At 36.7% G+C, this 24,789-nt stretch overlaps 1 protein-coding gene across 1 annotated transcript in view; it reads left to right on the top strand.

Annotated features, from left to right (window-relative positions):
* Positions 1–24,443, top strand: part of syt11a (synaptotagmin XIa) — a 45,056-nt gene extending 20,613 nt beyond the window's left edge. Inside the window, exons 2-4 of the mRNA XM_007254721.3 lie at positions 5,198–6,078; positions 14,408–14,528; positions 15,688–24,443. Coding sequence (XP_007254783.1) covers positions 5,198–6,078; positions 14,408–14,528; positions 15,688–15,998 — 1,313 coding nt within the window. The 3' untranslated portion in view covers positions 15,999–24,443. The remainder of the gene's footprint in view (positions 1–5,197; positions 6,079–14,407; positions 14,529–15,687) is intronic.
* Positions 24,444–24,789: the final 346 nt, after the last annotated feature.

The raw sequence follows: 24,789 nt of genomic DNA, 5'->3' as shown, positions 1-24,789 counted from the left end.
TACAAAATGTTCAGCCTGCTCACAACAAGGCCCCCACATGCAAAACTAACTTGCAGGGAATAACACAGGGCAACCAGTCAGAACAGAGGTAATTAACATATGTCAAAATCAAAGGCAGAGTAAGAAAAAGATCCTGTTTCAAGAGAGACAGAAAAACAGATGTTAATGTATATTCATGTTGAAATAAATGTTTTTGGAGCATAAATGTGTCAAAAGTGAACCTCAGTGGAAAATATAAAACTGAGGATAAGGCGACAGTTTGTTTTGGATTGTTTTGTGCTAAATCTTCTTCTGCTTTTTTAACTTGAAGTTTAAATGTAAAGAGAAATTCAAAGGTTATTTCAAGTATCAGTGGCACAATTAGCTTCTACTGTCATTCTTCTTCAACTAACAGGATTGTATAACTTTTAAAATAGTCCTATATTAGTATTAGTGTTAGTGATCTTTAACATAATGATTAAAATATATCCCAACAGTTACAGGACAAATATAACTAACTAGTACATAAAAAGTATAGGCAGAGTAAAGACATGACCCTGTTTACACCTGACTGACACCTGGGCACTTGAGTCTTAAGTATCAGAATTATAAGAGCAAGCCATATAAAAATGCAAGGGAAACACCTCCAAGACACATTTAAAACAGAAACAAATCTGATCACTTGAACCACTTCATTAGATGATCATAAGATTTAATCTACGTTATGACAGTATAAACATATCCATATTTTTAAATAGCTATCAACAAATAAATAAAAAAACAGCAATAATTCCAACACAATGTGCAATGTGTTGAATAATCTGTCACACAAAATAATCAGAATTCAGCCTGAATAACTGGAAGTGCTTTGGACTACCAAGTATAAATGCATGTGGTAAAATCAAGACATAATCCAGATACTAGTTACATGAAGTGACCAGGAGTGACCAGGTGTAAAATGACTTGTGACTTGAGGCAGAAAGCTGTGCATATTTGCCAATTTAGCTGACAACTAATTTAACAAATACTTAAAATATACAGCTCTAGAAAAACATAAGAGACCATTTCAGTTTCTGAATCAGTTTCTCTGATTTTTTTTTTATTTATAGCTATATGTTTGAGTAAAATAAACATTGTTGTTTTATTCTAAAAACTACGAACAATATTTCTCCCAAATTCCAAATAATTGTCATTTGGAGCATTTATTTGCAGAAAATGAAAAATGACTGAAATAACAAAAAAGATGCAGAGCTTTCAGAGCTCAAATAATGCAAAGAAAACAAGTTCATATTCATAAAGTTTTATGAGTTCAGAAATCAATATTTGGTGGAATAATCCTGTTTTTTAATCACAGTTTTCATGCATCTTGGCATGTTCTCCTCCACTAGTCTTACACACTGCTTTTGGATAACTTTATATCACTCCTGGTGCAAAAATTCAAGCAGTTCAGCTTGGTTTGTTGGCTTGTGATCATCCATCTTCCTCTTGATTATATTCCAGAGGTTTTCGATTTGGTAAAATCAAGGAAAACATAATCTTTAAGTGGTCTCTTATTTTTTCCAGAGCTGCATATGTGGTTTTTATTTATATATTTTTTTTAATTTGGGAAAAAAAAGGAAGAAAGGGATGCTCTAGAGCATAGGTCGGCAATAGGCGGCCCGTGGGCCAGATGCGGCCCGCAAGCAAGAAACATCTGGCCCGGGAGGTTGAACTATAATGAAAAAAAAAAATCGGACAGTCCGTCTCAAAAATGCTCTTTATTTAGAAACTTAATTTTCCAAAACAGAAAAATTTATTAAAGATTTTTTGACACGGGCTGTTAGATAACTGCTAGCTTCTTTATTCTGTTATTTTTTTTTTTTATTCGTTTTTGTTTTTTTTATTTAACAAACAGGTATATCATTAATAGCGCCCCCAATGGTCAGTCCACAGATTTCACCCACATCAGCCCACTTGAATGTCAGGACCAGGTATGAGAAAACACTGGTCTATAGGAATATCATATAATCATCCAATATCAGTGAGGTACCCGACCTCACTTGAACTTTTGTGGAGCAAAAAGCAAACCCTTCCTCCTCACAGCAATGGTCCAGCTTCTTGTTTAAAGCCTTCCCAGAAGTCTAGAGGTTGTTACTGCAGCAGTGTGGAGACAACCCCCCCCCCCCCCCCTCTCCACTCGCCCTCCTTTGCTCCAGCACTGAAATATCCCAAAGATCATTTTAATTAGATATGTCAGTGAAGCGGCCAATCAAACGCTGCTGAAGCTGTTGCTGTATCTGAGCCAGGAATAAACAGCACAGATTCATCCGGTTGCATTTACTGTAAGTGATACTCATCTGACTTTTACTGGTGGATCTTCTTTCACCATTAGGCCATGAGCTCTCCATGATCATAAAGAGAAGTGCTGCTGTCAGCATCCGCCATTTAGACAGCATCAGCAGCAGCATCAGTCCATCAGACAGGAAACGCATCAGGAAAAAAAAAAAGAGTTAAAAATTCAAACTTAAACTGATTCATTCTAAAGCCCCAGGGGTCTAGATATTTTTAAATTTGTAATTTTCACGAATCACTACTACATAATTAGTTCTCACACCTAGATGTAAAACCAATTTCTATCAGAGAGCTTGAAAAAAGCTACTTATTCACATTAGAGTGGTGACGTTACTTCCTATGAATCACCCACCTACTCCTGATCAGGCAGAGAAGTATGATTTTTCAGCTTTTTAAAAAAATGTGAGTGTAGAACTCACATTGGGTTAATTACATATAAATGTACAAAGAAATAAAGAGTAGTAACTTTCTTTTACTTTCTTAACATAGTTAATAGCATCAGTCCAAAAATTAATTGTTGTTGCCTTGGCATTATAGAATCTGTAGAACTGTTGCTTGCTCCAAAATGAGAATATCCAAAAAATATCCACACCATAGATGTGATAAAGAAAAATGTCCATCTTTTCAAGAATTTTTACACAGTTTTTCCCCAACCTTTTATTTAAATTGCACAGGTTGTGTGTGTTACTGCACCTTCAAAAAAGTATAAAAATGTTAATTATATATTTTCTTATTGGCTGCTCTGTACTGTGCCTCGTTCAAAATCTGAACTCCAGGTTAAGGGATGTGGGGAAATTCTGCAGTTAAAAAACTGCAGTTATCGTAACAGCAATGGACACATTGTCCTTATGTCTTTCCCTCCATAATGTCTGCTGCTCACTGTAAGGAGGGGCCTGAGAGTCCCTGGCTAAATTGACCTCAGAGCTATGTTCAGTTCAAGCATATTTTATTCATTTCCACATAGAGACGGCTTGGGAATGAACAGTATGTTCTGAAAATAAAATATATGAAACTTAAAATTGTGGAGCAGCATCATGACATTCTGTTCTGTTGTATTGGCCAACCTTAAGCAGATTTATGTTCGTGTGAATGTACAGCAGTGTTGCAATATTTATCAAAGAGGACACAAACACACACACACACACACTCACACACACACACACACACCCTAGCTTGCACATCCTCCCTGTAGTCTCCCTGTTCCATATCTAACTGGGTCAGATTGCAGGCCGCTGGTGTTTGTCGGTGGACTTAAATGCCAGTTGGTGCCTCACCTCAGCTGATCTGCTCTGATAGCAGAACTGATACACACACTGTACTGAAACAGAGCTGTCATTAAAATAACTAAAATCTATGAAACAGTGCAAAATGACAGCTTTATTAAAGAAGATAGAAGAAGAATATTTCGGTTGAACTCAGCATAAAAAGATTTGAATTATTCTGAAACATTCTTCATAAAAAGGATTTTGAACCGTTTCTGTTGCGCCATTCACTGTGACATTTTGATACAATATAAAGAATAGTTAGCATATATGTAAAAATATGAACGAGATCAAAAATATGGATACAAGGTTCTGTGCATACATGGATTATATGTGTTTTGTATTTTTTGATAGCAAGTATTTACTCCTTTAACATCTCCTATGAAAATCAAAATAGTAGTCCCTGTCTGATGGTAGATGCATATACTGTGACTATGTGATCTGTAGGTCTTGTGATTACATTGTAGAATTGTTGGAGATGCCTTTTACACATCCTAGTGGCAGTTATTTTACCTAAATATATTCTCCAGACAGTAGAATGGCTGGTCTTTTTAAATCCATGCCCAGACTCATATGCATATCCAATCTTAATTATAAAAGACCTTAGAGAGTTCTTTAAATCTCATGATGGTGATACCACTTCAACAATCATAAGCAAACCAAGCTAAATGTCAACAGGCTCCTCCAAAATCCTTTCTAACCATGTTCTATTTATCTGCAGCTGAAGTGCTACATCTGATTCTAATTTTAGGCATTTAAAGTAGTAATAAATGTAGTAAAAAATGTAGTAAAAATCTTTTCCAGATTTTGTTTCCTGTATTTTATAAATAGTCTGTTTTATAAATGATTTTCTTTAGTTTTACATATTTTGTCGGTTTCCTTTGTTTAGTTATTTTAAATTAATCTCTCAATACTGTAAAATGATTAAATGCCCTTATGTTAAATGATTAAATGTGCCTTATTTTTTCAACAGTACTGTACATATATTTTATCATTTTATAGAAACCTGATTAAAAACTTAAATAATTTGTCAGTTTTTTCTGCAAATTATCACACAGGCCAGGGCCAGGAGAGACACATGCTGATATAGTTTAAACAGTTTAAACAGTTTATTGACAAAGGGGACAGGCATATAAGGAGAGTCTAGGGCATGCAGGGTCAATAACAATAAGGCAGCATAAACAACATACCAGGGAGTAGAGGAGTATGCAAGGTTGATAATGGGTAATTCAGCAGAAGAGGAACAGGCAAGAGGGTAGTCAAAAATACAAGCTAGTTTGGTAACAGAAAAACAAGCAATAAACTGGGCAAGGCTAAAAGGTAATCGGTAATACAGAAATGGGTCAAAACACGAAAAGCCAATAAATAGTGAGAAACACATCATAGAAGAGCGAGGAAACTTAGGGGTATTTATACTAACAGTCCAGGTGTAAACAATCAATAGCTAGGTGAACCGGAACGCCGTATTTTCAAGTGATCCGATGAGTCATTGATGTCCTGTGTGCGAGAATGCTGGAAAATGGATTCAACATCGACAGTCGCTTGACCAAGACTGTGTGGAGATTAATACTATTATGTCATGTTATAATCTTTATTAATAATGTCTCTCTCTCTTTTACACACAGAGGTGTCCCCGGTGTTGGCGGGATTCCTCGGCGCTGGCGTCTTGGTGGTCACGGTGGTCGTGGCCATCTTCCTGTGGACATGTTGCCAGCGTCACTATCGCAGAATGTCTGGCTCGTTTAAACTGAACAGTGGCCCCTACGACCCTCCTGTGGACCCCCCCTACAAGTTCATCCACATGCTGAAGGGCATCAGCATCTACCCAGAGACGCTCAGCAACAGCAAGAAGATCATAAAGGCAGGCCGGTGGCGATCGGGCCTGGGGCCGTTGTCAAGGCAGCGTGGTCACTGTGGCACGCTGCTGGTGGATGCAGACCCTGAATGCGCGGCTCAGCTGCAGATGAACCATCTGGTTCCTCCTACTGGTCCACCGCGCCTAGAGAGGGCACTGCCCATCCGCGCTGATTATTGCTGTATGGAAAGCAGCTCGGCCAGCAGCAGCTGTGAATCAGCCAGCAAGACTCCAACCCCATTCAGCCTCAGCTCGCTCTCTCTGGGCACCCTCAGCCTCGCCATTGATTATAACTTCCCCAAGAAGGCCCTGGTGGTCACCATTTTGGGCGCAAGTGGTCTCCCGGCTGTAGACGAACAAACAGGAAGCTCCGACCCGTACGTGAAAATGACGATTCTACCAGAGAAGAAGCACAGAGTGAAGACCCGAGTGATGAGGAAGACTCTGGAGCCGGCCTTCGACGAGACCTTCACTTTCTATGGCGTCCCATACAGCTCTCTGCCTGAGCTGACACTCCACTTCCTGGTGCTGAGCTTTGACCGGTTTGCACGAGATGACGTGATCGGGGAGGCAGCCGTGTCGTTAGAAGGCGTGGATCCGAGCACAGGAAAAGTGCACATCACTCAGAACATCACCAAGAGGAACATACAGGTAAGGCAATGAAAAAAGCACTACACTTAATGTATTTGATTACACACCTTAGAGCTGGTGACCCAAAGAACTCATATCCCACCTGTTCCCTCCACAGCTGGGTGATTTAAACCTCTCTGGCTCATGCCTGGCATTCGACATGGTGCCAATTGGTTAATATTTATTTGCTTCATAGAGACCTATTGAATATACTTCTCTAAAGAAGTTAAACAAACGGTTTGTGCATTTGCACATCTGTGTCAGCAATGGGTACATTTTGGAATAGCTGACTATATTAATTTATTCATAATTTTGTTAGGGGGCCGTGTGTTGATTTAGTGTGTTATGCTTTTACACCTACTTTATTTGGTCCAGGCCTTACAACTTTTTAGTTATGTCTAAATACTGATATATGACCCAAACTAATGTATTTGTAGAATGTTTTAAACTGATATGTCTACTGGAGGAGGCATCTTTAGAAAATTAGTGTTAACATTGCTAACTGGATACCCCTCTAGAGAATACGTCACTCAGACCAGTACAGTGAGTATCACAGCACAGCAGAAGACAATGATCTCCACAGTGCAGTTAAATATGAGATTGCAATTCTACAAGGGAATTTACAGACTTGAGTTCAACAGCATTTTAAATGTGGTTGGTTCCAAGATTTTTTTTATAAGATTCTGACGGTTTTATTTTACCTTATTTATTTTAATATAGGTTTGTGACTGTACTGTTAGGAGTGCATATAATATAAAACTTATTATTATTGGGTTTACTTTGTCCCACAAAATTTAAAATATACGAAGGAATCAGACTTCATTATCAGAAAAACAGCTGAGGAATGTAAACAATAGACCTTAGAAATAATTTTACCATGGCTTCCTTTTTAAATAGTTCCATAAACCCTATAAACTGACCTAAAATACTCAAATACTCAAAAGCTCTATTACACAAGTAAGACACAAGTTTAATATCAATTTATAATGTTTTTTTCTGAAGCCATTAGAGGCATTAGAGTATTAAAATCAGCAACAATTTCCTTTTTTATTCAGTTAACAAATATATTCAGTTTAGTGTGCATTAAAATTATCCTTCATGCTACAGTATTATTATTTTAAAAGGGCTATAGTTATTTCCTCATATCAAGAGTTTTAGGGAGTTTTACGCCTTTAGCAGTATGGTGGTTTATGAAAAATGCATGCCGGTTCTAAATTCATAACACAAGCTCTGTACAATAATGTATTACTAAGTTCACATGGAAAGGTTAATGTGGCATCTAGGCTCAGCCTTAATCAGGATCTGCGATTGACCAATCAAGCAGAAATACAATCAACATTAGCCCCTGAAACACTGATCGATTCGTCTCTATTAATGACAGTAATTTGGTATTTCTGTGTAATTCTAGCTTCTTTAGTGTAATCTAATGCACAGTTGCCCTTAAAATGTAAGTTACAGTGTGGTTTTCTATAAGCCCTACATTTACTGTCATTGAACAGGAATGTAAGAGACGTATTTGCACAGGATTGTGAGGATTAAGAAGTGCTAACATTACTGAAGTATTAAGATATACATGTAGAAGAGATGATGTCGTCATGTAGAAACGAAGCTGACACACACACACACACACATGACTCACACACAGCTAAAAGTATAACTCTGCACCAAAATACTGAGATATGACAGTGTGCAAGACATAGCAGAAGGATTCTGAGAGCGATAATTATTGATTCTCCAGAGCAGTTAGCGGGGGGTCATGAATTTGCATAATGAATGCTCAAGTAATTAAATATGAATGAGGAGAATTCATCAATTATGTAACAGCCTTGGAGTTTTATAGGCTTTCTTAGCATTTCAAAACAGCGTGTACTGTACAGCATATTCTGCCTAATACAGGCCTTTCCACAAGACACATCACACAGAATTGTGTCCTAATATAAATATTATATACATATTCTTACAGCAATACTGACAGAGCCACATTAGTGGAGCAGTCCTGTGTGGCTGCTGAGAGTGTGTATTGATTGAAGGCCCATTAGGATGCTCTAACAGCAGAGGAAGAGTGTGTGTGTCCATAACGATCTGCAATATTTCTACACGTTAGAAAACGTCCGCCTGAGCCTCCATCCGGAAAGCAGCACACTCCCATCATTAGCCATTATTCTGACACACACACACACTAGGGGTGTCACGATTCTCTAAATCCTCGATTCGATTTTATTTCCGATTTTAGGGTCACGATTCGATTCGATTCTCGATTTTCTTTTTTTCTTTTTTTTTACAGCAGTGGGGCCTATGCCAGTTTGAGATTAATCTATGGTCAGTCATTGGTTTGATTAATCAAATTTACAATATCTTATTTCAAAAGGTGGGCTTGATATAAGTGATGCAAAGTGATACAAGTGATCTGTAATACACCACACTAGGCACTAATGGTCAAATTTAAAAAATTTAATTAAGATATATATGTAATGCCATCTAGTGGCTTTTTTGGTAGCAGCCATGTGCACTATTAAAACAGCAATGTGCAACATAACAACATAAATAATAAAAAAATACAGGAACAGTCATGCACAAAATAATAGAACAATTAAAGCCTTAACAAACTGAACTCCATCCTACTATAACAGTTAAACATGAAAAATAAAACTTTAAGACTTTGTCGGCCGCTGAGAATGACAAGTTTTTTTCTTTTACAAATATATATTATTAACTTTATCTGAGAGAAAGATGCTCCTTAAGGTACTAAAACTATTAACCTATATGAGGCTAGATAAAACAATGTTATTTTTATATTTTCGAGTTTTTCTTTAAGAAGATGAGAATGTCCACATTCTCTGGAGAAAGGGCTGCTCTTTGAGCCGTTACAATGTCTGTGGCTACAGTGTGCTGCATCATTTACGTACGTGACACCCCTAACACACACACACACACAGGTACAAGTGTACAGTGTATTTAAACTTTTAAACAATTAAACTATTACTTTTTAGTTATTGTAAATTAACATAAAGTACTGTTTGCAGAGATAATCAATATTCATTGATTTAATCACTCATTATTGCTTGTTTTTTCGTTATTTAAAATGTATGTTTAGAAACACAGATAGGTATGCAGTGTAAGTAGGCTTACTCAAGGACTCTCTTTGGTGTGTTTGCACTGTTCACAATTCATGACTTAGACTGCAGGGTGGGTTGTTTGAGCCACTCTACTGAGGCAGCCTGTATCTACTGTAACTGTAGATTATCCCTTCTTTATAAAAATAAATAAAAGGAATCTGATATTCACACCTATTCTGCTGTGCAATGTTTACAAATATAAAGATTAAACCTGAATATGAAAATGAAAATAGTTTTTTAAACACTCTTTTAATTTAAAATGACTTATTACTGATTAGTAGGGCTGCAACTAATGACTGTTTCAGTAGTCGACTAATCTGCTGATTATTTGTTCGATTAGTCTGGTGAGGACAGCTAAACATTTAGCCCCTGAGACCAATTTTATAGTACATTTTGATAGTTTGACGTAGCTACGTTAAACAAGAAATTACAAATATACTATATAGTATAATAAATAGTATACATAGTATATTAGAGGAAAAATTCACACATGCTGGATGTTATTTTCAGAAGATTCTAGGATACTTGTATGTATTTTGTCCTTTTTTTCTTACTTTCATTCCAAGGAGATACCTCCTTGAAATTATTGTCTAGGAAAATAAAGTTGTTTTAAATAAAGTCGTTTTTAAAGTTTTAAAGTTGTTGTTACTGCAACAACTTAATTTTAATAGATTAGACAGAGTACAGTACCTCTCAAACACTTAGCCAGCTTACGTTAGTATACCTAATGTTGATCTAAAAGGGAGCCATCAACTTTGCACCCTGCATCTTAATTTAGGGTATGTCTGTTTGTCTCTTTGCTATCGTAATGATACAAAAAAATGTGCCTTGTATGGCTGGAAAACACGAAAAGACAAGAACTTATTGTCTTTATTAATTATGGGTGTGTTTTTGGCATAATGTGAAATAAACCAGTCAGTGTGTAATTTGCCATTCCCTTTAAAAGCCAGGTGCACTCTAATGAATTGGGAATTTAACGGCACAGCGCTTCTCAGCAGAGGAAACTGACATGCATATTTACATGTTATTTATTTTGTATTTTGTTTATTGTTGATGTAAAGTTGGGTGTGTGCTCTGCTGCGCATCCTTGTGTGTGCGTAATGAGCTTGTGGTTGTGCCTGCGTTGCCAAGATAGCAATGAACGTCTCCACATCTGTGAAATTGCACAATATTAAATGCCAGATCTGATTTAATTCATTTTCCATTCTTTTTTGGACATATATAAGGGTTTTACCCCTCCAGAGTTGTGGAATTGTTTGACTGCTTGCTTGTTGAGAGAAAGGAGATCATGAGTTTAAATCTTATCAACACCACAGTTCACACCACAGAAAAATATTTTCATATGAAAAGAAATGAAAATTTAATGTAAAATGTTCAAATACAGAGGAATTCTGACTGATTGAGTGAAAATAATATAAATGAATTTCATGTGTGGCTACATAATTTGTTAAATTATTAAAAAAAAAAAATTCAAATGTCTGTCCAACCTAAAACTATGACTTATTTGGGTACCAAACAGCTGAACAGTTGTTTGCTACCACATTACAGGACAAAACACTTTTAAGTGCACAAAACACAACTGTCTGTACTATGCAGGGTAAGAGGAACAGCTGTGTTTCTGCAGAAAATGCAGAAGAAAAGCAGCAAAGTGCAAAAACAATCAAGAAAGAGATGCAGCACTTCCTGGCCTAATTGCTCTTACATAAGAAGCAATTTCTGTCTAGTGACCCTGAGGTTTTATCTGTTACCCACTGGCATCATGGGAGATTAGCTGTGGTCTACAGTAAAACCATTGCATCATGGAAGATGTAGTCATAATCCCATCATCTGTGCTGCTGCTGCAGCTGGCTGTTCAGGAACTGCAGTCCTTTTAGTAAATAAAAACTAAGCTTCACTCTCCAGGCGTGCGCACACACACACACACATACACCAGACAATTGAATGTATAATGCAGGAAGGCTTTGCATAGAAAACTAATAAAGCCAGAGCAACCACAAAAGACATAGACAGAGCTAAGATGTAAACCATCGAACAGAGCAGGAACAAAAACCATTAAAGCAGCCAAAACCAAATAACAAATACAAAAAGTGTGTAATTTAAGGCTGAAACAGAGTAAACTTGTCAGCATGAGCAGAAATTTGGCAATACTTCGCAAAGTAAAAACACACAAAAAAGCGTTATTTATACACAGGGAGGGACTAACAGGCATTAACCTTCAGGTGATGTGGGAACTGTGTCTAATTGGCTGAAAGCTAACATATGACAGAAGGTTAAGGGGAAGGTGGATTGTGGGAAATGAAGTCTGTTCAGATTGTGAAGAGAGGCCTGAGAGTTTATTACTCTTTTTACATAACTTAAATCAGTATTACTTGTAATAAAAATATTTTATTATGACCGCCATTGAAAATTCTGAAGTTTTTTCTTTCTCCTTTAGGTACTTTATTCAGTTTAATTTGCAATTACAGTTGATTTTTTTACATTTAATTAAGCTGTAACAGTATACATTAAAAAATCGAATTAATGTAAATAAATGCAAAAAAAACATTTTAAATACTCTTATGTAAATGCTTTATATTAAAATGGCTCCCATCTGTGTGTAACCTGCACAAATAAAACTGGTTAGAAAGAGTGCTGGGAAAAGAAGGAATTAGAGAGAGTGAGAGGAAAAGAGAGAGAGTGATGAAGAGAAGGAAGGATTAAGAAGAGCGGAGGGGGGCAGGCTACAGACAGATGGAGCGTGGTCGGCACTCGCAGACAGATAAGTGATTGCAAAAGAGAGAAAGGCATAACCAGCCATTACACTGAGAGCAGCATTACTGAGAGAAAAAAACTACCAGATAAGAAAAAAAAAGAGAGAAAACTGCGTAAAACAGCAAAACTTTACATATTTAACACAAAGTTTTGTTTATTTGTTTATCACAAAATTGGCACACTGTACACCTCAGCATCCACTGTGCACACTGTGGCTGAGTAACTGTCATTCCCAATTGCTTCCACTTTGTTATAAAATCACTGACGGTTGACTGTGGGAAATTTAGTATTGAGGAAATTTCACTACTGGACTGGACTGGTTGCACAGGTGCTGCATCCTTTTACAATACCATGCTGGAATTCACTGATCACTGGAGAGCGGCCCATTTGATTTGCTAATGTTTGTAGAAGCAGTGTTTTTTTCCTGAGTTCAGTGATTTAAATGGGTGAGGGAATACTTCTGGCAATACAGTGTACATACTAGGGGTGTCACGATTTCGATATCTCATCGAAATCGATCAAAATTAAGTCATGGTCTCGAGCCTCGAAGTCAAAAAGAGGATCGACGATCCCTCTCTCTAAGCTACGCAAGCACGCGCACTACGCAAATGGCGCAGCACACTGTACCAATGACGCGGACATTGTGACGGCTCAAAAAACAGCCCTTTCTCCAGAGAATGTGGACATTCTCATCTTCTTAAAGAAAAACTCGAAAATATAAAAATAACATTGTTTTGTCTAGCCTCAAATATGTTAATAGTTTTGGTACCTTAAGGAGCATCTTTCTCTCAGATAAAGTTAATAATATATCTTAGTTAAAGAAAAAAACTTGTCATTCTCAGGGACCGAAAAAGTCTTAAAGTCTTATTTTTCATGTTTAACTGTTATAGTAGGATAGAGTTCAGTTTGTCAAGGCTCTAATTGTTCTATTATTTTGTACACGACTGTTACTGAATTTTTTTATTATTTATCGTGTTATGTTGCACAATGCTGCTACCTAAAAAAGCCACTAGATGGCATGACATATATATCTTTTTATTTTTTATTATTTAAATTTGACCATTAGTGCCTAATGTGGTGTATTACAGATCACTTTTTATAACTTTGCATCACTTATATCAAGCCCACCTTTTGAAATAAGATATTGTAAATTTGATTAATCAAACCAATGACTGACCATAGACTAATCTAAAACTGGCATAGGCCTCTCTGCTGTAAAAAAAAAGAAAAAAGAAAATTGAGAATCGAATTGCATCGTGACCCTAAAATCGGAAATAAAATCGAATCGATGATTTAGAGAATTGTGACACCCCTAGTACATACTGCATTATATTTAAATATTTTAAATACGTTTAAATATAAGCACAAACAGCTCTTAATTTTGAATTTTCAAAAAGGAGGATTAAGCAGGTGGGGAAAACATGGCAAACCGAAGCTTCACAGAAGCAGCAACATTATAAGTGAGAGACAGAGAGACGAGCATTAAGTGTTAGTTATGAGATTTATTCCATATTTTAGCAAAATAGATTAGGAACACAGCAGAAATGCCTCGTCGCAAAACACCAGGCTCTGTAAATGGTGTGAATTCTGGCAGGAAGTTAGGACCAAACTTGGTTAAATGATTAATAGCTTCAAGTTTCAAGATTAATAACATGCATTAACGCATTAGCATTGACAGCACTAGTAATTTGGGTGTAATTAGATGCCTAAGAGTACTATGGTGAGCTGTTACTTTGGCTGTTAATTCTGACTTTCTGGAGCCTGTACAAACACACACACACACACACACACACAGACAACATGTTTGTCTGAAGTTCTAGCTCCGTTTCAGTCTTCCTTCGGCTGTGAGTTGCCATGGAGATAACCAGAAGTAGCACTGGAATCCTCACCCGGGGAGAGAGGACAAACAGGGGGAGAGAGAGAGAGAAAGAGAGAGAGAGAGAGAAAGATGAACAGAGACAGACAGAGAGAGAGACCTTCAGATGCTGCATTGGATGAAATGAGTCTGTGTATAAGATGTATGAGTCATGTCTGTATCTTCACATTTTCTGCTTGTTGGAGTGTGAGACTGTGTGCACTGAAAATGTGTGTGTGTGTGTCCTTGATTGTGTGTGTGTGTGTGTGTGTGCATGTGGACCACATGATGTGGTCATGATTAATGAGCTGTGGCTAAACTCAGGGCTTATGGACAGAATGCACAGTTGTGAACTGTTTTAATAAACATAAAATGAAAATAATGTTATAATTTACTATTTTATTGCAAGAATTCACCATTTCCAAGCATTTCGGATTATTGAAACAGTGTCTGTTTTGAAATAATGTGTGTGAATTGTGTTTATGTGAATATTTATATGGAAATGACTGTTAAGTAATAAATTGAATCATTTTAATCCAGTTGAGTAATCCTGCAGAAAAATGTTTCTGTGTTTTAATATCTCTCTCTCTCTCTCTCTCTCTCTCTCTCTCTCGCTCTCTCTCTGCAGTGTGGTAGTCGTGGGGAGTTGTTGGTGTCTCTGTCGTACCAGCCTGCCACTCACAGACTGAACGTTGTGGTGCTGAAAGCCAAACACCTGCCCACCATGGACATCACAAGCCTGCCAGGCAGTACGTATACACACACACACACACACTCACACACACAGTGACCTCGTTGAACCTGCAGTCCACACAGAAACACACAATCTTTGTCTAAGGTCTTTTAAAATGTAATGTCTCATAGTTTGATTATTATTCACTATTTTTACAATTTATTATTCAGTATTTACATTAATTTGTTCAAAATCCTACATTAAAATATGTGCTATCAGTTATTTAATATATACTAAGGATTCATTTATTCAGAGTCTATTGTAAATTGTTCACTAATTTACTGTAATTTATTCAGTATGTAATGCCTGTGTTCATGCACAACTGTATGTAACCTGCTTACAAACACCCTTTTTTACATTTCAGTCACTATTAGAATATTAGTTGAAGCAGAACCATAAACATTTAGCTGATTATTATTTTATAGCAACATTAGCTTTAAGATATCAATGTAAGATATTTAAGTAAAACATTTACCAATAAATTATATATCTTATAATATGCTCCGAGTGACTAGGCACTGACACTATGATCAGGAGATTGCTGGTTCGAATCCTTTTCATGTAATATGTCATCGGCTAACGGAGCCCTGAGAGAGCACAATTGGCCTGGCTCTCTTTGGGTGAGTAGATGGCGCTCTCCCCCCACATCAATCCAAAGGGTGATGCTCGCACCACAGGGCATCTGTGAGCTGATGTATCGTAACGAGTCGCTGCGCTGTCCTCCGAGCGCTGTGGTGCATTTTTTTCCCAGTTTACGTAGCCAATTACCCAACCCTACTCCTTAGGACTCCCCCTATCACTAGTGATGCCCCAACACACCAGGAGGGTGAAGACTAACACATGACTCCTACAATATATGTGAAGTCAGCCACTGCTTTTTTTCAAGCTGCTGCTGATAGGAGTAATGTGGGGAGAGAGCGCCACCTACCCACCTGAAGGGAGCAGGGCCAATTGTGCTCTGAATGCCAGCAGCTGATGGCAAAGCTGCATAAGGGAAATCAAACCTGCGACCTCCCGCTCATAGTGGCAGCGCTTTAGACTGCTGGACCACTTGGCACCCCCAAAGCCTAATAAACTAGATTCATATGTTTACTTTTATCTGTTAGATATATATATATATCTGATAGAATAAACCTCTCATTGGATATATCACCGGTCATTCTTCCTCTCCACAGATCCATACGTTAAAGTGAACGTGTTTTACGGGCGCCGACGCATCGCTAAGAAGAAGACTCACGTGAAGAAGTGCACGCTGAACCCCGTCTTTAACGAGTCCTTCATCTATGACGTCCCCGCCGAGCTCATGCCTGACATCTCCATAGAGTTCCTGCTCATCGACTTTGACCGCACCACCAAGAATGAGGTGGTAGGCCGGCTGGTCCTGGGCGGTCAGAGCCCCACTCCGTCAGGCGTCACACACTGGAGGGAAGTGTGTGATAACCCGCGGCGGCAGATTGCCAAATGGCACAACCTGGCGGAGTACTAATGGAGAAAATGGAGTGTGTCCTACATCACATTATTGTAACCTCCTAGAGCAGTGATCCAGGACTCTTCAGGACGCTCTGGCTCTGCATATTTTAGTGTTTTCTCTCTGCTAACACAACTGAGCCAGCTCAGGAGAACCTGAAGAAGGATTTCACTTATGTACAGTGTATTAATTAGCTGTTTAGACTTTTATTGGTGTGTAAAGCAGCGAAAAGGCTAATGTAGCTTACAAAAAGTGGAAGCCTAATCCCCACCAATGGGAAAACTATGGAGTTTCTTAAACTGGATGCTAGATTGTTGTCAATAAACGTATATATAAAGCATGGTAGATGCTAAAGCAGTCTTTAGCTGGGCTAATGCAGTAATGTACCTTAGCCTGTATTTACAGACAACAATAATTTCAGAACAGTTTCAGACAAAAGAACACACGAATAAAAAGTGAGTCTATTAGAGATTATTAATAAACAACTCCACATGGTTTGAGGAAAAATGTGAGATGATTTAGTCACGAAATTAGCACCATGCTAACCATTCTTATCATTAGCATCATATTTGCAGTGTAAATGTACAGAAGCCAAATTTACAAGCCCATTTTTGACCTATGTACATACATTTATTTTGTATATCTGATATATTTTTTGTCTTTAAAACTCTGATCAATTGGATTAGGTGTGTTAGTAAAGAGAAAACATCAAACATGTGCAGCACAGAGACAAGAAAACCCAGATAACAAACCCTCTCTTCCCCTCGCGACCCAACATTGGCAGGTGTGTGTGTGTGTACATGTGTAAACATACTGCACTGGACCATCTGCACTCCCTGCTAAGGAGCAGTCTGATCAAACCAGTTGGAAAGGACTTTGGAGATTCATTTGCAAAAAAACTAAAAAAAAACAACAACAAAAAAACAAACTGTTTTTCTCGACTTATTTATCTGAATATATCCATATCAATAAGAGACTGTCTGCGGTTCTGGTTCTATCCTATGGCTTCGGCTTTGGCCAATAAGAAACTAAAGAAGAAGGAGCTGATGTTCAAATCTGAATCTGAAGAAGCTGCACCTGTCCTTCAGTGCTGTCTACCTGCATACAGGTGCATCTTCAAACCTGTTCTGTTGAGCTGCATGCCAGAACAAACAAAGACGTGGTTCATTTCTGTGGTTTGAGTAACAAAAAAAAGAGAGAGAATACTGCTTAAAAAAACTAAACTCACTGTAGTGAATAGGGCTGGGTATCGAAATTCAATACTTTTATAGCAGTGACTGAATTACTGAAATTATGATGCGTGTCATTCAGTATTCAGTACTATCAGTCTTAGCAGCATCTCTGAGCCGGTGAGCAAAAATCCAGACCGTTGATCGACGGTCTGAATTACATTACATTACACTTGCAGGTAATTAACGCCAACACTTCTTGATGAGTCTGCAGGTCAGTAAACACACTCACTTCCAGTATCTCACACTCAGTTTTGCTTTAAGCCATGCCCGTTTTGGGTCTGTAGAGGAAAACAAGCGTGTGGTTCAGGTATCAGTATCAATGTCAACGTGTCTGTATTGGTATCTAAATGTTGATGCCCAGCCCTGGAGATGGAAACACCCATTCCCTTCATTTCACAAATGTTGTCATGCTACATTTGATAATGCTAACGCTAATGCTAATGGGAGCTGATTGTGTTGAGTGGGTAACAGGGATAGTGATATATTTGCAAGACCAATGAATATGTGATTTTGATTTTGATCAGACGTTTGTTACTCTAGACAAAAAAAGACGATAACATCGACAAAGGAATCTTTTTTTTTTAATTGCAGACATATTAATATGTATTAATACCCAAAACATGTATTTTTAATACATTTCTTTTGTTGCAAACATTGATATCACATCCAAAAAAAATTACTTATTCCTTTTTTTGCTTTCTTTATATTTGATTCGGAGCAAAACCTCACTTAAATGTAAAAAAAAATCAAGCATAGAAAACTGTTAATTATCCAAGTGTGCTCATCAGTGCCTCGCCAACATCGTGTTGCCACGGCAACTTTATCATCTAGCACATTAAAAGCAGTAGTCTGCCAAAGACTAAATATACAAGCATTGGCTGTAGGTGCTGTTTCTCAGGCAGGGTGGAAGATTTTATAATTTTTCTTTTTTTCAATACCCTGAAAGCAGCCTCACAGGTAGAGTTTCGGTTTAGATGACTCGTTCCTGAAGGAAAAAACTCCTCCTTTATCAGCCGTGCTCAGCCTTTCCTGGCTCGCTTCAGTAATTCGCAAGGGAGATGAGAGAGAGAAATAGTTTCGACTTTATCTTTAGGTCTTCAAATTCCCGCTAAAAGAACAGTTAGATTGACAGGCTGTTTTTAGGCTAGCTGAAACTTTTCAAATAGCTTGGTGAAGTCAGTTTAGGTGAACATTTACTTCGAGTTCAACTCCTGTCAACAGTCAGTTTGGATTACTTTAAATATACTGTATATATACAGTACTGGGCAAATGTGATAGGTACATGTGAAAACTGGAATTATAAAAGTGTTTCTTTGTAAAAAAAAGTAAAATACTATTGAAATACAAAAGTCTTTAGCAAATTAGTGCTTAAAGTAAATTAGTGATTAAAACACTTACAAAGCTCTCCACATGGTGGTCTAGTATTATTTATAGTAATAATACTAGGTAAATATTTATAGTATTATTGGAACTATATGAAATTGAACAAATCCATGCAATAAAGCACAAAAAAGATTAATCTAACATTACATTAATGTTGCTGATTGGATCATGACTAGAACCAAACTAGCTTAAAAAAAAAATGCTTCCTGATGATAAATTATTGTCACATTTGATTCAATACATTGTTCCAATGTGATCTGGAGTTTTACAAGCAAACGTTTTAATTAATGTGCTTAGGTATAAAATACAGCTCTGGAAAAAAAAGAGACCATTTAAGTTTCTGAATCAGTTTCTCTGATGTTGCTATTTATAGGTTTATGAACGTTGTTGTTTTATTTTATGAACTACGGAAAACATTTCTCCCAAATTCCAAATAAAAATATTGTCTTTTAGAGCATTTATTTGCAGAAAATGAGAAATGGCTGAAATAAGTTTTAAGAGTTCAGAAATTAATATTTGGTGGAATGACCCTGGTTTTAAATCACAGTTTTCATGAATTTTGGCATGTTCTCCTCCACCAGTCTTACACACTGCTTTTGTATAACTTTGTGCTACTCCTGGTGCAAAAATACAAGCAGTTCAGCTTGGTTTGATGGCTTGTGATTATCCATCTTCCTTTTGATTATATTGCAGAGCTTTTCAATTTGGTAAAATCAAAGAAACTTTAAAGTGGTTTCTTGTTTTTTTCAGAGCTGTATTTGCACAGTACTGTATATAATGTATAAAATGGATACTGAACCTGTAGGATGTATTAAGCCTTGTTTTTCAAAAGGTTATGTTTGCGGTAAGTTTAGGCAGCACAAAGTACACTGTTAATTCCTAACAGTAAAGAAGCAAGACAGTTGTAAATGGCTTGTGAATGGCTGTAAAATTATTATTTTTACATTTTCAGCAGTTGGAGGGAAACGCTACACCCGTCACAGTACATAGAGATTTGCTCTTTTCAACCCGAATGAAAATTAAGTTTATTTCTTTAAAAAAAAAAAAGTAGAAAACAAAGTCACTGAAGCCCGGGCTCATTACTCTCCAGTCAGAGCTGGACGTCAGCACCGAGCTCACGCCAGCTGAAATAAATTGCAGAGAGCAGTGGGTGACTTTTAGAGAAGCGATTAAGAAACAGAGCATGCAAATGTTAGTCTGAGCAGAGTCTGACTTGTATTACAGAGCACACACTTCCCCTTAGCCCTGCTGTACATAGAGATTTTACACTGCAGGACGAGCTGCACTCTATTTATTTGAGTGTTTATTTCTAACACTTACAAAACATTACATGATATCCACTCAAATTTGTCTTTAAATGCATTTACTTTCAACAGTAAATGTGTTGATGCTATTCATGTGGAAGTGACAGCAGTAAATTCAGTGCAGCACTCTGATCAGTGTATTCAGCATCCCTTCAAATTCCACTTGTTTATATAGCTGTTGGATACATGTGGATAAGTGTGTGTTTTTTAAGAATCCTGTTTCTTTGCCCGCTTTTCCTATTCATTGTAGCAAATGTACAAAATGTATCATAAAAGACTCAGATTTCTGTAGCCATTGGCTTCGTTTTTCATACAAAAACTGACTAGCTCCATAGAATTACTATTAGGGTGAACATTAAACTCAACTGAAGCTCATAGAATGAACATATAGCTTTTACTATAACACTCTGTCTGATATAATTCCCACCCTCAATTGTAAAAGAAATACTGTTTAGTAAATGACAACATTTAAAAATATGCAGATTTAGGCAAATATTTGCACTTTTAGATGCTCTTTTTTATTTTCCTTATTAAAAAAGAATATATGAGGAGAGAACCAAATAGCTGTGATGAGACCTGATTCAAAGCTAAACTGGAGTTTTGCACATGTCAAACACAGCATATCTATTACATATCCAGCGGTTAATAAAACATACTTTTTATCTTTTTAAGAGACACAACTGGATTTAACTATAAATAAATCTGGCAACATTGTTTTGCTTTACTACTTATAAAATGTAATTACAAATGACAAAACAGTGACATAGTTACATAATGAAAGCATTTATAGTCATATTCAAGAGCTTGGTACCCCTGTACATGTTGTGTTGATTTTTTACATGGAAAAATAAGTTTTAATTTTCTTTAATCACAAATAAAGTTCATTGAGGGTTCTTTAGAGAAGGCAATAGTTCTACGGTTAGAGTTTTCTTCAAATACAAATTGAGCCTTTAAAAAAAAACTTTTCAGTAATATATATACTGTAGACCTTTTTTTTTTCTTAGTGTCTTCCTAAACAAAAATGTATTTAAAGGTTATTTAGTAAAGGTAACAACAACAAAAGCCATAACAATTCAAAGACCCATGTGTATGATTTAGTGGTAAGGTGGTCAAAATCTATTGTATAAATAATTTAATGGTAATTTAATGGTTTTATATAGCTCGAAAAAGAGTTCCACCGATAAAGAACCATGTTTTTGAGCTTGACAGACATATAGTATATATATAAAAAATAAATAAATGCTTTTCTTATATGATAAAATAAAATTGTGCCCTAAAATGTAACAAAAGAATATTTTAGAATAGTTTTTTTGTGTTTACAGAGGACATAACTTATTTACAATAAGAAAATCAACATACGACTATAGATTAAGCATTCTGTAAGGAAATGCTTTTAATGATTTTTCATAAAAATGACAAAAATCTAATTCAAACCGTAAGAAAACTAAAGTGGAATAAACTGAAAGTTGGAAATCTGCACTTTCCTCACAGTTACTCTCCTTGTTTTTAGTGAACTCAGAGTCAGAAATCATTGCTAATAGAATCAGAGCATACTTTTGTCACTGCTGGTGGTAACCGAGGTACAGGATCCACCCCCCACAGAGTCCTGAGCTGACACAGACTGCCCCAGTGATGGTCAGACCTGAGGGAGGGAGTGTGTGTCTGTGTGTGTGTGTGTCTGTGTGTGTGTGTGTTTTCCAGTGATGTCACCCAGACAGCTCTGGGCCCCTGAGGCAGATTCCCATGTCCTTATTCTTTCCCAGTGAGACCGAGTTCACAGCACTGAGTGAGCGGGCGAGAGACAGAGCCAGAGGTGGAGAAAAAGAAACAGAGAGAGAGAGAGAGACAGCTAAGGCACTGTAACAGTTAGACAGGCAAGAATCATCTCCTATCTCTGCTCATTCAATACGTGTTGAGGTTAATTACACCTAGCTGTGTAATCTTATCCAATATCTGTCCGATATCCATATCTGACATGTTCAATATAGTTTGGTTCAGATGTATTCTCAGCCTGAGCAGATTGTTTAAAAAAAAGGGTATTTATATTAGGGCTGCACAATATATCATTTAAGCATCATCATTGTGATATGCGCATGTGCAATATTCACATCACAGGATTGCGATGTCACCTAAGGCAATTAAATCAAACACGTCATGTTGCAATGTTTTGATTCTTGACACAGGAATTAGATACACAGCGTTGTCTCTGTGTCTGTGTAAGTGACAGGCTGCTGCTGCCTGAGAAGCACAAGGAGGAGGGGATGCGCGAGGGAGGGGGAGCGCAAGGGGTAAACAAGAGCATGGCCTCCATCCACAAGGTTGGGCACGTGCTTGTAAACACACGTGTTAAAAGCTGTGCACCTCAGTCCAGCACAGTTTTGCACAGATATTTCCAGTTACAGCTGAATTCACGCTTTACATCCCAGAAAAACGCTCTTATTTACCTTTTAAAAAGCCATTTAAATGCCTAATTAAAGGGCCGATAACTGTTGTTTTGCTGTTTTTCTTGGGTTTTGAGTACTCAGCGCTGACTCAGCTCTTGATTGGTCTAGATGCGAGACAGCGCTTGGGTGGAGGGCGGGGCTGTTGACGTCATAGACCCTGCAGTGTTTAATATCGCAATATATATCGTCGAAAAAAGAACATTTGCAATATAAAATTTTTCCAATATCGTGCAGCCCTAAATCATATAATTTTCTTATTGTTGCACTAAATTTAGTAGTTAAAGCAAGGCGATATATATAAAAGAGTGCAAACTCTTACACCAAAGGTAATTTAAAATAAAATATATACATAAAACTCAACACTTTAAACCTATCCCAACCTGGCTTGTTTATTAAATGTCGTCTTTGGACATGAATAGGCTACATTTAAAATATCGTAAAACTCTAAACTCTAAAATTTAGAGTGAGGGTTGTTATGAAATGGCTCATTGTATAGAGACTTGCCAATTTAGACTTGTTTACAGTGGTGGGGATCTGAAACAGGGGTTGCCATGTAACACAAAAATATATAGTAAATAGATTTTGTCCTCGGAATAAAATTGTATCCCACCACAATAAATGTTAAAATATAAGTCTTATAAATAACTAAATAAATATTCTCAAAACTGTGGCAAAACAGTGTCTCAGGTATCAGGCCTGAGTTTTTGAAAGGGATTTTTTTTATTTAAGTCTGGTTCCATTATTAAGCACTATATACATTACTGATTCTGTAAGTCTCTATAGAATGGAACACCTTACCCACTCTGAATGACTCTACTGATGCTTGAACAATTTAAAAAAACATGGAAGTTCCCAATTTGCCTCATCGTGCAAGTTTAGAATAAATATAAGTAGAATAGAAATAAAAGTATATATATAAATATATATATATATATATATATATATATATATATATATATATATATATATATATATATATATATATTTATTCATAAAAAAATGCCCCCTATGAGACTATTTGTATTACTCTTCTGTCTGTCATCTGGTCCAATAAGGAATCATACATTACTGTATATTAGGAATCTGCTTTTATATTCTGCCCTCAAACACCACACTGAACTCATTTTCTATTCATATATTCACTTCAGCACTGTCACTGTCACACATTTCTTCAAGTGTACATACAAATGAAAAAAGTCATTGATTCAACAGGCGTGATTAATTGTGCATCAACACAATTACGTGACTCTGTTTACCTCCTCTTCACAGTAATTGTGTTGATGTGCTGTACTTTATTGATGTGCAAAATTATGTGCACATTTAAATCAATATATTCAGCACATTAATGCTTTCCAGTGCAGGGAAACTCAATGCTGTTTATTCCCGATTAGTCACCCCCGTAACTTTATACCCACTTATATCTAATCTCTGAAGAGCTGGTGTGTATTACATTATATTTCCAGTGTTTTTTTTTTTTTTTAAATGAACCAAAATAGCACACTGAGCACACAAAGCCAATAAAATAATGCAACCTAAACAAAATAAGAATATATATTTTGACTTCTTCCTCTTTGGTCCTCCTCATTTCTTGGGTGTACAAAAGCTTGTTTATATCTATATATAAATAATATAAATATGAACGGTTGTAAAGTATTGTTTGTCTTAATGCACTATCAGGCAGTAGCACTTTCTGCCCATATGTAATTCTCCCTAAACTGATGATGGGTTCTTTTGGTGTACATCTTTCTTTTTTTTATTTTTTATTTTCTAATTTCTTTGGAGTCCCCCCACTCTTCCCTAATTCTGCTCTTCTTTTCCCAAATGCAAGCTCCCAGTTCTTTGCTGTTGTGTGTTGTACAATAAATTGAGGTGCAAAGAAAAAAAATACAACATTTACTAATGTAACCGTAATATCGGCCCAACTCGATGATGCAAAGTCAGTACGTTTTTATGTGGAGGAAAACTGCTTTTGAGGACACGTAATGTGCATAATGCTGTTTTAAGTCTATGCTAAACATGTTACACTAATGCTGACTTGTACTGTATGTTGAATTTGTTAACACAATGAACGTGCAAATAAAAGGAAAAATTGACCCACTACACATGAAACATCTGCTTTATTGCTTATGAATACAGTGTCAATCATTTTTGGCAATCAATTATTGGCATACTTTTTTGTTGCTGTAATTAGAAGATTAGATTGATCTACAAATGGCACACAGTTTATACAGAAACATTAATTTCAACATTTTATAAAATAAGTGATATGTGAGTTGTTTAGTTTTTGAACAATTTTACAGCACAAAAAGAAAATGAACCTCTAACAAACTTTTAGTTAACACAAAAGATTGGAGCTTTCAAATTTTAAAGCTTTATAAATACTCTGACTTCTCAAATCGTGCCTCAACAGTCAGCAGCCATGGGATCCTCCAAGTAGTGTTTCAAG

This window comes from Astyanax mexicanus, chromosome 3 (genome assembly GCF_023375975.1).
Source record: "Astyanax mexicanus isolate ESR-SI-001 chromosome 3, AstMex3_surface, whole genome shotgun sequence".
NCBI classification, from domain to species: Eukaryota; Metazoa; Chordata; class Actinopteri; order Characiformes; family Acestrorhamphidae; genus Astyanax; species Astyanax mexicanus.
This window is presented reverse-complemented; position numbering and strand designations above follow the sequence as displayed.